This window comes from Saimiri boliviensis, chromosome 2 (assembly GCF_048565385.1).
Source record: "Saimiri boliviensis isolate mSaiBol1 chromosome 2, mSaiBol1.pri, whole genome shotgun sequence".
Lineage (NCBI taxonomy): Eukaryota > Metazoa > Chordata > Mammalia > Primates > Cebidae > Saimiri > Saimiri boliviensis.
Genome location: NC_133450.1, coordinates 209,504,034 through 209,517,154, shown reverse-complemented (window position 1 = coordinate 209,517,154; position 13,121 = coordinate 209,504,034). Strand labels below are relative to the sequence as shown.

Here is a 13,121-nt window from a genome sequence, read left to right as displayed (position 1 = left end):
ATAGAAAAATGATCAGTGCACATGAATGGATAATCTATAGAAGGATAAATACAAATGACCATAGCATGAAAAGATGCCGAACTTAACCAGTAATAAGGGAAATGCAAATCCAAACAAAAATGAGTTATTTTTCCTATCCTAGATTGGCAGTATGAACATGAAAGATGTAAAAAAATGGGGTCTCTCATTCATCAATTATAGGCTTGTAAATGGGTAGAGACTTTACAGGCGACTATTTAGTAGATCTATCAAAATTTTAAAATTCATAAAACATTGACTAAGCAATTTCCTTTCTAAGCATCTGTTTTATAGAAACATAGTTGTGCCCAATGATATATGTGCAAACATCTTCTTATGGCACCGTTGGTAATAACAAACAGCTATAAACAGCCAAAGTGCCCATCAATAAAAATTAGTTAAAAGCATTATGGTACGTTTATACCGTGGAATGCCAAATGACTATTAAAAAAGATAGATCTCTATGTATAGTGTTTTGAAAAGATCTCCAAGAAATAGCATCAGGTGCAAATGCATGTCTCACAACAATATGTAGTGTAATTCTGTTTATGAGTTTATTATGAAATGTGTGCATATGTATATGTGTGTGTATATAAATCCCCCCAGTTTAGTATACAAATTCAAAGAAATGTGTATGTATATACAAACACACACACATACCATACATATACATACACACATATATAATATATATTTAAATGCATTGAAAAAATCCTGGAAGAATACATAACAATTAACAAGGACAGAAGTGAGGAGTGGGAAGTGAAGAAGTTCCGTATTTTACTCTATACACTTTCATAATGTTTACTTATCTTCAACAATAATGTATTTATTCACAGGCACACAGGGATGTGGGTATGAGTGGAGGGGGAGAGAAAGAAAAAGAGAGAGAGAGAGCTGTAGCCAGTGTACCCAGTAAACCATTTCTCCATATTCTCTGGAAGCCACCCTCGGATAAATGGATGAAACTAGACTTTATCAAGCACTCACCACATACTATTTACTTTCATATACACTCATTTCATCTGCACTGCAACTCTAGTAAAAGAGAGTTAATGATATTTGACAGATGCAAAAAGAAGGGGTTAGACTTTACCAAGAGTTTGGGACAGGGCCCTTTTTTCAAGAGGTTTCCCCACTGTACTCTGGGAGGGAACATGTGAACATTAGAAAGACTGTCAGTGCATCAGTGCGGTACACCAGGGATTAGGGGGAAGCAAGGAAAGAGTGACAGTTTGCTTCATGCATGAGACTTCCTGGCTTTTCACTAGAGTGATCTTGGGTCAAGCTTTCAGCTATGCTTGTCTTCTTTCTGCCTCCAGTTCAGCTCGGTATCTGTAGCATCAGCTACCGGTTCCCACAATCTGAGTACATTTTCTTTCCAAACCACCATACAGAGCCTCTTCCTTCCCTCATCTGAGTTCCTGAGTCCCTTTGCAGTTAGATTCAATGGATGTTCACTACACCCTTTGAAAGAATGGCAAATGAGAGATTGCCTGCTTTATACTGCCTCAAACTGGCATAACCCAGGGTCACGTGCACATAGAAGACACTAGATTTGAAGGAGACAAAAATAGACAAGTTTCCTTTTTCTAACGGACCTGAACTTGAGTATCAACTTTACACCTTACTCACAGTGTGGCATGCTTTATTTCTTGGCTTCTTATTTTGCTTATGTATAAAGCAGAAATGATGCTATTACTCTTTCTTCATGGTTAGATAATAAATACACAAAGTGTCCAGTGAATGGTACACGCTCAATAAATAGAAACATAGCATTCTACTGAATTAAGGTAGAATAAGATTGTCTATTTTACACATGAGGAAACTGGGGATCATAGAAGTTAAATCACTCTCATTCACACGGGTCACAAAGAGAAAAACAGCATTTGTATAGGTCTGTTCAATCTCACAGCCCATTCTCTTATCTGTCTTTACTTATTTATGTGCACCCTACGCCTAGTGCCTAGCACTGAACTTTGAAAAGGTAGACACTCATAGAATTCCAGTTTCTGGAATGATTTCTCAGGGGCCCAGATCTCTGATTTCTTGCCCTCACCTCCCCCAGCCCCTCCAGCCCACACCTCTCTGAGATCTCTTTGCCACTTCAAATCTTTTCCAATTGCAAATATTATTTCTATACTTCATTCAGATGCCTCTTTGTCCATAGACGAGGCCATCCCTGCCTCAAAGGCTTGTCATGGGCTTTTCTGGCTATCAGAAATGGTGGTTAGACCAAGGGAGGCTGCTGACATCGCTAAGTGAGCAGAAGCCTTGTGCTGTCCGTGGTCCTGGAAGGTTCACCTTTGAGCTACAAGAATGATTTTTTAAAAAAACTTGTATTTGCTACAGTCTTCAACCCTGGTTGACAGATGCACTGGGAATAAATTCTGGTTTGAGATATTAGTTGATAATTCTGTGTGAATTGGTCTGTCATGCTTTTTAAAGTCTGTGTGTTCATGGGAAACCGTTTTTAAATTTGCTTTGTGTGTGGATGTGCACACTGGTGTCCCCCTGACTCCTCCAAAATGTCACAAATGACTTTCCTTGAATTTAACAATTTGCAGTATTAATGTGCTTCTCTCTAGGCACCTGTGCCCTAGATAGATTCCTGGCAGAATAGCTGTCTCCTTCCTAAACTGTGACCTGTTTTGCAGGCAAAGGAGGACTTGGTTTTAGGTCACCCCCAATGGGGGCATTCAGGATGTGAAGCTAATTCTCAGCTCTGTTTTGTCATACAGCTGCGTGGAGGAGTACAAACTGGCTCCTGATGGGAAATCCTGCTTGATGCTCTCAGATGTCTGCGAGGGCCCCAAGTGCCTCAAACCTGACTCCAAATTCAATGATACCCTCTTTGGAGAGATGCTACATGGTTACAACAACCGGACCCAGCATGTGAACCAAGGCCAAGTCTTCCAGATGACCTTTAGGTATGCTATGGATACTTTCACATTACTGGCCTGAGTCACTGGCAGACAACCTGGGCATGGGGAGGAAGCTGTGGGCATAGTTGGGCAGAGACCTGTTATTCTGGCCAGCATCACCTTAAGCTCATAAGTACCCTATTAAGCAGAGTGGAAAGTCAGCAAAATTTATTCCATAAGGTTTATTTTTCAGGCACCTAGCATATATTTGTCCCACCTTTCCATTTTCCTAACTCTATCCACATATTTTAAATTCAGTCTTAAATTATCCTATAAGTACAGTTAATAGCATTTTGAGAAAAAAATAATCTTTCAGTCTACTGAAAAATACGTATTTTATGTATGCTGTTCATGTAGTTCAAAAACAAAGACATTTAATGTAGTAGAAAATAAAATTCCTTCACCCAGAAATACCTAGAATTAACACTTTCCTAAATGCTCTTAAAACTTCTGCTTCTCCCCGTTTTTTCCTATCTGCGCACGTGCGCGCACACATACCCCCCGACACACACACACACACACACACACACACACACACACACACACTCCAAATCTCAGTTAAGCTGTTTAGAAATTGCTTTTTTCACTCAACAATGAGTAATGGGTAGGTTGGGAAGACTATGTGAAGATTAAACATGCAAGATATTGGTAAAGGGTTTCCTTGGACAGTTGAAGAAACCAGAGCTGTTCTGCCCAAAGAAGAGAAACTTTGAGTGGTGAGTTACTCATGCCTCAAAGTTGGAAGAACCATAAGATAATAGAGTGAGATTTGTTGTATGTATAGGAAAGGGTTATCTAAACACACATACACACACACACACACACACACACACACACACACACACAGAGGCATATGCACACAATATATAGTTTTAGCCATGTTTGCATAAAAAAGAATAAGATATTATCAAGAAGCAAGGTTCTCCATATCATTTGAGGCCATATCAATAAAAGTCAGAACTTGTAATAAATTCATTGTTTCCATTCCATCATCTTACTAATAGTAGTGATAATTGTATTATGAGTGGTAATAATTGTTACTGTTTGTTAACAACTATTCTATGTCAAACTCTTTACTACAAACTCCTACAATAATACTGTCCACTAACATTGATTCAGCATACGCTAAAGGATATTCTAATACTTTCTATCTATTGATTTATGTAATCCTCACAATGATTCCGTGAGGCAGGGGCTATTATCATCCTTTTTATACAGAAGAAAAACAGAAATCTAAAGTAGCTTTCCAAAGACCCCCTTCTAGGAAGTAAGAGAGCCAAGGCAATTTCATTTTAGCTTCATTATTAGAATAGTCGGAGGCACTATGACCTCCATTTTACAATTGAGAAGTTAATCTAGTGAGAGGTAGAGTCAGGAATCAGATGTAAGTCCAGCTGACTCTAAAACCTTGCTCTTACATTTCAATTCAACAGACCTTCTTACTCTCATTTTAGAGAATGAGAATGGAGATGTGAATTCACCAAAACCATTTATCCTTATCATCATCATATACTCTTTGAGAACCTCCTCTTTCCCATGTACCATGCCAGTTATTGGGCATAAGATGGAAAATGAGATAGAAATAACCCCTCTGACAGTTTGGGTATAATTGGCAAGTGGACCCATGACTCAGATGCTCAAGCAGAAGCTGAATGCTTCTTTACTGGAAAAGCTCTGAGCCAGTAAAGATGGCTCACACCTGTAATTCCAACACTTTGGGAGGCATAGGTGGGAGGAACACTTGAGCCCAGGAGTTTGAAACCAGCCTAGGTAACTTTGCAAGACTCCATCTCTGCTAAAAAATATTAAAAAATTATTTGAACGTGGTGGTATATACCTATAGTCCCAGCTACTCAGGAAGCTGAGGCAGGACCATCACTTGAGACTGGGCATTCAAAGTTACAGCGAGCTATGATCATGCCACTGCAATCCAGTCTGAGCAACAGAGTGAAAACTTGTCTCTATTTAAAAAAAGAATAAAAATCAGGAAAAGCTCTGAGTCTGGAGAACTGCTGTTCAATGCTGAGACTCTATGATACTAGTTTTCTATAATTTTAGTTGTCTATGAAAGTGTGTATTGAGCAACATCATGAATGGAATAATACTGCTTGGAATACAAAAGAAAAATCAAGGCATTATTCCTTCTTTTTGAGGACAAAATTTAAAAGCTTGCAAGATGGCACACATATGTTTTTAAAAAATATAAAATTTTAATTTGCAAAGCAGTATAAGACAATGGTTTCCAAAGAGTTCCCATGTGACGCTTGTTGAAAGGAATCAGAAGGAAAGATAAAGGGCTTCTCAAAGGACAAGACTTGTGAACTGAGGTTTGAAGTCATAGCAAAGAATAGTGTCTCTTGGGAGAGATAAGAGTTAAAGGGCATTTTCCTGTCCAGGAAGGAGCCTGCAAAGGTCCAGACATAGGGATAAGCAAGAGTAGGAGTCAAAACAGACTTGCAAATGAACCTGCCTTCAAACCCCAACCCCACCCATGACAAGCATAATTCTACGGCTTCGTCTTTAGAATGGGGTGCTTTTAACAGAAGCCAGCCATTTCCATGGGTACATTGCATGTTTTATGGAGTTTGATTTCTCACAGCAGCTGTCAGGGTGGCTGACATTTGATAATAGAGCCAATGTACCATTCTTTTGTGTGAAGAATAGCTGGGTCCAAAAGAAGGATCCACATGGGTAGTAAGAAGCTAGATCCTGAACAAACTTCATTAAATCCTGGGATCTCATTTTACATGCAGGGAAGGGACTTGGTCACAAAGCAAGTCATTGTGGGACCAGCCCAAGTTCTCAGATCTTGTAACTGCTTGGGGTGCTTATCTTCCCGCCAACAGACTCCTCAGTAAAAAAGAGCGTGGTGGCCTGGGAGTGACCAGTCTCAGACACAATTTTAGCCCATTAGAAGGCATTGTTCTGCCTCAATCACTGCTCATTGTTTCCAGCTTCTCAACCTTGGATTGGCTCTGAATAGGCAGAGCCTAAGTGCCCTGATTTGCCCTTGCAGGAGAGTATAGTGAACAGACCAGGATTTTCTCTTTTGATGACAGCCTCAAGATTAGAAAACTCCCAAGAATACTACCATTATATTAGAGCAATCCATTCCATTTAAACTCTCTCCTCCTTGGCTTCAGCTAAACTCTCTTTGCAGGTTTTCCGTCTCCAGACCATGTAACCTCTTGGAACCATGCTAAGTCAGTTGCCTCCCGACTGTGGAAAGGCAAGCCACTTCTGATGAGTCTAAATTTATCTTTTTTCAAGTCTCCCTTCCTGAGCCCAGACAGTGGGGAGGATGGAGCTCCTTTGTCCTTCACGTTCCTGAAAGCCTGCAAGTATTTCAGCATCAAATGTAGTTGTCATTTCTCTCCTCCTACTACTTCCTTTCCTCCCTCCTCTAAGGCATCTCTGGTCTAGCCCTACAGAGTAGCCAGCAATACCACCACCAGCCGTCTCACCATATGCCTTATTTCCTGACAATTGCTTGGCCTGGGATATCAAACTCCCTACCAGCTAGTGTCTCCTGTGTGACAGCTACAGTTCTGCTTTGTTCTCCTCCCTGCCCCTGCTGAGATCACCCCACCTAGCAACTGCTGATATAACAGAGGTCTACGTTTTAATTCCTTCTCTTGAATCTCTGAAAGAGCAACCTGGATTTCTGCTTTACAAAGCTCTTAAAAATGGAATGTCTCTGAATTAGACAAGAACTTAAAGGTTAACTATATCAGACCTAACTTGTACAGATGGAGAAATGGAACCTCAGGAAAGAATATAACTGGCTTAATACTCACAGTGATTTGAACTCTTCTCACACTGAAAGTTAGAGTTCCTGACTCCCAAACCAGTGCTCCCTGGTTTCTTGTTCTGCAAGAACAAGATGGGATGCATGCAACTACTTCATATCCCACGTCAGCATGTGGTGAGGAGAGCCATGTGTTGTATCCTGCTCTCGGTGTAGAGTGAGGACCCATTGGGAGACCACATTTGTAACTAAGAAGCAACCCTAGGCAGAGGCAACTCCATGGGGAGCTACCTCTTCAGGTCACTGCATGGAGGCTACAGTCTGTTCCTGGGGGTGAGCATGTGCTGGTATTTCCTGCACAGTCCAAGGGTTTGTGCTGTGTGCAAAAATTAAGCATGGTGCACATTGAGGGACTCACATGGAAAGATAAACATAGGACAAGAGTGACAAGGAGACTCAGTCAGACAGAGCAGAGGCAGGGAGAGAGGGCCACACTAAACAACAGTACGTCACAGCAGGAGGAAAGAGCAAGCAAAGAAAGAATTGAGAGATGTCGAGCAGTGCACAGGGCCAAGGAGGTACACAGACAGATGGCAGAAGGTAGGGAAGTGGGAAAGGTGTGCAAGATGGAAGGACTGAAGGAGAGACATAAAAACATCAAGAAAGAAGGGCATGGAGTTCAGACAGAAGTCAAAACATAGTTTATTTCTAGGGAAAAAATGGGGCTTGTTTTGAGAGACTGGATGGTGCTGAAAGAGAGCGATGGATTAGGAACCAAGTTGGAATGAATATGAATGAACATTAAAGCCTTTGGTGAAATGTCAAGTTCTTCGGAAAATGTGAAGAGCCAATGATTTCACTTCCAAATTGCCCCCAAATCCAGTAAATGATGTCAAGTTTTGTTGTTTCTTATCCCTTCTGGTGCACAGTGTTGGTCTTAGTAATCCACAAAGGGTCACTGTCAGTGTAGGAATTGACAGACTGTTCAAGTGAGATAAACTCACCAAAGGTTGGTGGTATTTAATGTTTATTTATTTGTTTTTTTCTCTCCCTCCCTCTCTTGCCCTCATTTATTCTACTTCATTCCTATAAGGAAGAAAGGTCAACTTTGGTTATAGATTGCAGCGATTTAGATAAACATCAGTCAAGAACTATTATTGGGCCGGGCGCGGTGGCTCAAGCCTGTAATCCCAGCACTTTGGGAGGCCGAGGCGGGTGGATCACGAGGTCAAGAGATCGAGACCATCCTGGTCAGCAAGGTGAAACCCCATCTCTACTAAAAATACAAAAAGTTAGCTGGGCATGGGGGCGCGTGCCTGTAATCCCAGCTACTCAGGAGGCTAAGGCAGGAGAATTGCCTGAATCCAGGAAGCGGAGGTTGCGGTGAGCCGAGATCGCACCATTGCACTCCAGCCTGGGTAACAAGAGCGAAACTCCGTCTCAAAAAAAAAAAAAAAGAACTATTATTGAACCTGTCTCAGAAGTGGCAGAAAGGAGAAGTTGCTTGTGAATGGAGACTGAGCAAACTGCAGTGGTAGATTTTGCAAGAAACCTCATCATAAATAAGGTAGTTCTGCTGGCAGCAGGCATGTGCCCACAGGCCCTCAGGAATGACCTGCAAAGAGCTGGAGGAGCTCATGAGAGATTTAGTAGAAAGGGACTTCTCAATCTTGTCTGCTTATCAGATGTACATATTTTATAGCATAAGAGGACAGTTTGGGGTAAGATATGGGATTTGGGGATTCAACACCCACACCCTACGCCTGGCAAGACAGAAGGGCTTTCTATAAGGATTTGAGAAAAGCTGGTCCTTGTTGGTAGCACTCACTTGTTCCCCCTCCGACGATACTGAGTCAGTTCTTATTAAGTGACCTCCAAAGCCGTTCTTGCCTATGATTTTTCTTGTGCCTTCCTAAGAGATGATTAATTAAACGTGCTGCTTCTGAAAGCTTCTTTTCCCTCTCTTCCCCCGCCCCCGCCCCTTTCCCTTTTCCCCTTCTTTATTAGTGTATATATATTTTTATGTGTCTGGTCCGATACTACATACTTGATGTGTTTTTCTATTTGATCTTTTCACATCTGTTGCAAAGGAGCCATTAACAACTTGGCTTTATGAATAAAAGGAAATGAATATACCAGTCAGAATGCATTAGCCTGTGTCTTGGGAACAAACAATTTCATACTTCAGTGGCTTGACTGTGAAAGTGTTTATGTGTTGGTCATACCACATGCCTCTCCCTGAATGGCAGGGGCCCTGGCCATTCTGGTATTTGGAGAATCACCTTCGTGTGCTTCCCTTAATGCTTTCATAGTGAGAAACAAACTTGGCTATCATAACTTTCTCCTAGCAGTGAAATTCTGCTTCTGTTTCTGGTCAACTGAAGTCCCATGGCTATCTCCAAGGGTTGGACAAAGACATGCTATCTTACAGTGTGTCTTAGGATAAGATACTATCTTATCTCAGCACATCATAAGATGCTGAGAAGCAAAGGCACAGAAACATTTGTTGAACACTGAAGCACAGAGAGATTAGGCTAACTAGCCTAGCAGTCAAACGGCTAAAGAAATGGTAGCATCTGGGTTTAACACCAAAGTTCACTTAGCAGTCATGCCTTCCAGGCTCCCAGCATTTTCCCATTTCATATTCAGCCTCTGAGAACTATAATACATCCTACTATTCTCTTGTCAATTTCTTTCATTCAATTACTGAAGAACCACAGACTTTATAGCTGGAAAAGCCTTGGAGAACAGTTTGTACAAACTCTCCTCTTCAGTTTGTTTGTTTTGGACAGAGTCTTGCTCTGTTGCCCAGGCTGGAGTGTAGTGGCGTGATCTCAGCTCACTGCAGCCTATGCCTCCCTGGCTGAACTGATTCTCCTGCCTCAGCTTCTTGAGTAGCACACACACTTACAGGTGTGTGCCACCATGCACAGCTAGTTTTTGTATCTTTAGCAGAGACAGGGTTTTGCCATGTTGGCCAGGCTGGTCTTGAACTCCAGGCCTCAAGTGATCCTCCCACCTTGGCCTCCCAAAGTGCTGTGATTCTACTTCATTCTACTTCATATGGGTGTGAGTCACCATACCTGGCCAGACTTCTGCCTTTTGTAGATGGGCTACCCAAGGCTCACAGTGGTTAAGTAAATTGCCTAAAATCACATCACTAATAAATGAATAAGCCTGTCCTCCAACCCTCAGCCTGTTTGTCTGCACTATATTCTGTCTGAAGGCTTAGAGACATGGCATCCAAACCTGATACTGTACAGGAGCACAAATCCCAAGGTCCCGTAGAGAATTAATGGCACAACCAGGCCTGGAAGTTGTGTTTCTGCGCTCCTAGGTCTGTGTGCTTTATAATAAATGATGATCTTATTGAAAGAAGAAAAAGAAAAAGAGATTGTTAGTGGAGACAATATTAATTAAAAGGAGGCATTAGCTTCTGGTTTTCAAGGCTATTCCCAAGCTTCTCTACGGAGCAATATTCTTCAATATTCAAGCTCTTAGCAAAATCCTCAACTTGACACTTGGAAACATAGCAGTTTACTGCCTTCTTTGGGGGATCATTAGAAATATCCTGGAAATGCACTGAGCATAGCAGTTGGAGGCTGGATTAGAGGAGTCCAGGAGTGAATTTTCCTGGTCTGACTCCTGAACCGGTTGTGGAAAAAAATCCCTTTTCTTTCATGTGACTTCATATTTCCAAGGTTTTCTGACATCTTCTGCAGAAACCAAGACCAATGTTATGTGTACCATAGGGCCTGGAATCAGAGTGCTAACTTTTTTTTTTTTTTTTTTTTTTAATAAAGATGGGGTTTCACCATGAGAGCCAGGCTGGTCTTGAACTCCTGACCTCAGGTGATCCACCCACCTCGGCCTCCCAAAGTGCTAGGATTACAGGTGTGAGCCACCATGCCCAGCAACTTTCTTTTTTTCGAACCACTTTATTAAATATAATTGATATATAAAAAGCTGTTCATATTTAATGTACACGATTCAGTTAGTTTAGAGATAAGTATATAGTAGTGAAACCATCACCATTATCAAAACCATAGATAGAGCCATTACCTTATATAGTTTTCTCCTATCCTCTTTGTTTATTTAGTTTTTTGGGCTAAGAATATTTAACACCTAGTGTTTGGGGAGACCAAGGTGGGAAGATCACTTCACGCCAGGGGTTCAAGACCAGTCTGAGTATTGTAGTGATATCACATCTCCGCCAAAAACAACAACAAAAAAAATGTTAGCTGAACATGGTGTTGTGTAGAGCAGTAGTCACAGCTACTTGAGAGGCTGAGGTGGGAGGATCACTAGAGCCCAGGAGTTTAAGTCTGCAGTGAGCCGTGATGGCATCACTGCATTCCAGCCTGGGTGACACTATAGATACTGTCTCAAAGAACGAAACGAAACATTGAACATACCTGAGTGAAATCTGAATGTACAATATAGTATCGTTGGCTATGGGGACTATACTGTATAATAGATCTCCAGAATTTATTTATCTGGCATAATTGAAACTTTATACTCTTTAGTCCTAGCCTCCCCATTTTCCCTTCACTCAGTTCCTGACAACTGCAATTCTACTCTCCACTCCTATGAGCTTCTGATATTGCGCTACCATTTTCTGCTGTATCAGCATTGGCCAGTCTTCTCCCTGGTTTCTGTGGCCTCTTCTGTAAAATAGGACTAGTGCAAATCTCAGAGGCTGAGAGCATCTGACACAAAACATAGCTCATTTGCTGCTCAACTCCTATGGCCAGGAGCTTAGTGAAGTCTTTTCTACTCACCTGATCATAAGAATCACATGAGTCTGCACCAAGACCCACCATTTTTCCCAGATAAGGGGATTGGGAAAGTGAATTTTCACTAGTATTTCCAGGTGATTCACATGATCCAACAATTTTGGGATACAATGACTTGGTGTTTAAGAGGCCAGCTCTGGACTCAGAGTCCCAGCTTGCCTTTGGTCAACTGTGTGACTGTAGGCACATTATTTAATTAAGCCTCAATTTCCCCCATCCCTAAATTAAGAATAATAGTAAGAATGCTCACTTCCTGGTGTTGAGATAATTAAATGAAATTGGCACCTGTTTCATATCTGTCAGAGAGAAGAACCACATGACATACGGGGCTGCCAGGTTCATCACTAAGGAGGAGGCGTAGGCGAAGCACACCTGCATATGCGTGATTATGCAGGAACTAGATCCTCTTCCTGGCTGGTGTGCTGCTGTTAAAAGCTAACAGGGTCCAAATCCCATGTCTGCCCCTTCCAAGCTGTGTGGCTTTGGACAAATTTCTTAACTTCTATAAATCTCTCAAGGTCTTCAACTATAACATGGAGTTTTACCTTAAAATATTCTTTAAGAGCTGTGACAAGGATTTAACAGGCAAATAAGCAAAGGTCCCAGCACACAGTAAGTTCTCAGTAAACATTTCTTTCTCTGCCTTAAGTTGCACTCCTTTCCGCCAAATTCTGGGAGCCATACATCAGATGAAGATGGGTTTGTTTTTTTTCATTCCCACCAAAACCTCATTTGTGGACTGAAGCCAGGGTTATCCTCTCAACTTCTTCCAAGCAGCACATGTTCTGGTAAACATGGTACTTTCATCAAATACCCAGGATAGGGGCAGAAGCACAGCACTTCATGCTCTGGGAGTCAGGCTTATGGGAAGTGGACAGCTCAGCTAGCAGTGCGGAATCGCAGCCTTGGGAAAACGTAATCTCTCCAGTGTGTTCTATCATCTCTGTCTTATAGAGTCACCCTTTCTCTTCTGTGCGAACATTCTATAGTGAAATGTATCCTATTAGGAATGTGGGATTTAAATGTTCATATTTACTCTGTGGAATTTGATGAAGGGCCTGGGGCTAGATCCAAAAGTTGCAGTGGTGTGCTAATCTCCCACCTCTGAGGTGATATTAAAAATATTTAACGATAACCATAGAAGTGTCACTAGACCAATAGGAAAGGGAGCCCTTTTAAACAGCATGAAGCTTAACCAGCAAGCCTTGCTGGGCTATACATCAGTCTTGCTTACCTGCTAACCGTTTTAATTTCCTTCCCCTGTTATCAACACATCACATCCTCTGTCCATTTCCCAATACCCTGAAAGTATAATCCGTATCGTAAAACTATGTTTTCTATCTTTTTCAAAGCCTGTGTTTGAGGGGGCATAGGCAGATATTTCTCCCATGACACATCCTGACAAAGCAGGTTGATGCTTGCACTCTTTACAAGAGAAAATTTGAAGCCCAGAGAGAGAAAGCATGGCGTTCAAGGCCACACAGCCTGTAAATGATGGATCCGGAATTGAAGGGCTGCTCTGTAAGCACTGCACGGCTTCTAAATAATGTGTGTACTCAAGCACATGGACATGGTCTAAACGAAGCTTGTCCAACCCACAGCCTGCAGGCTACATGCAGCCCAGGATGGCTTTCA

The 13,121-nt window shown here is 41.7% G+C and overlaps 1 protein-coding gene across 7 annotated transcripts in view; it reads left to right on the top strand.

The window, feature by feature from the left end:
* The window catches only part of ASTN2 (astrotactin 2), a 959,402-nt gene that overhangs the window by 597,459 nt on the left and 348,822 nt on the right, over positions 1–13,121 (top strand). For all 7 annotated transcript variants that reach the window (XM_074395240.1, XM_074395241.1, XM_003925189.4 and 4 more), the window contains one exon: positions 2,760–2,948. In XM_074395240.1, coding sequence (XP_074251341.1) covers positions 2,760–2,948 — 189 coding nt within the window. The remainder of the gene's footprint in view (positions 1–2,759; positions 2,949–13,121) is intronic.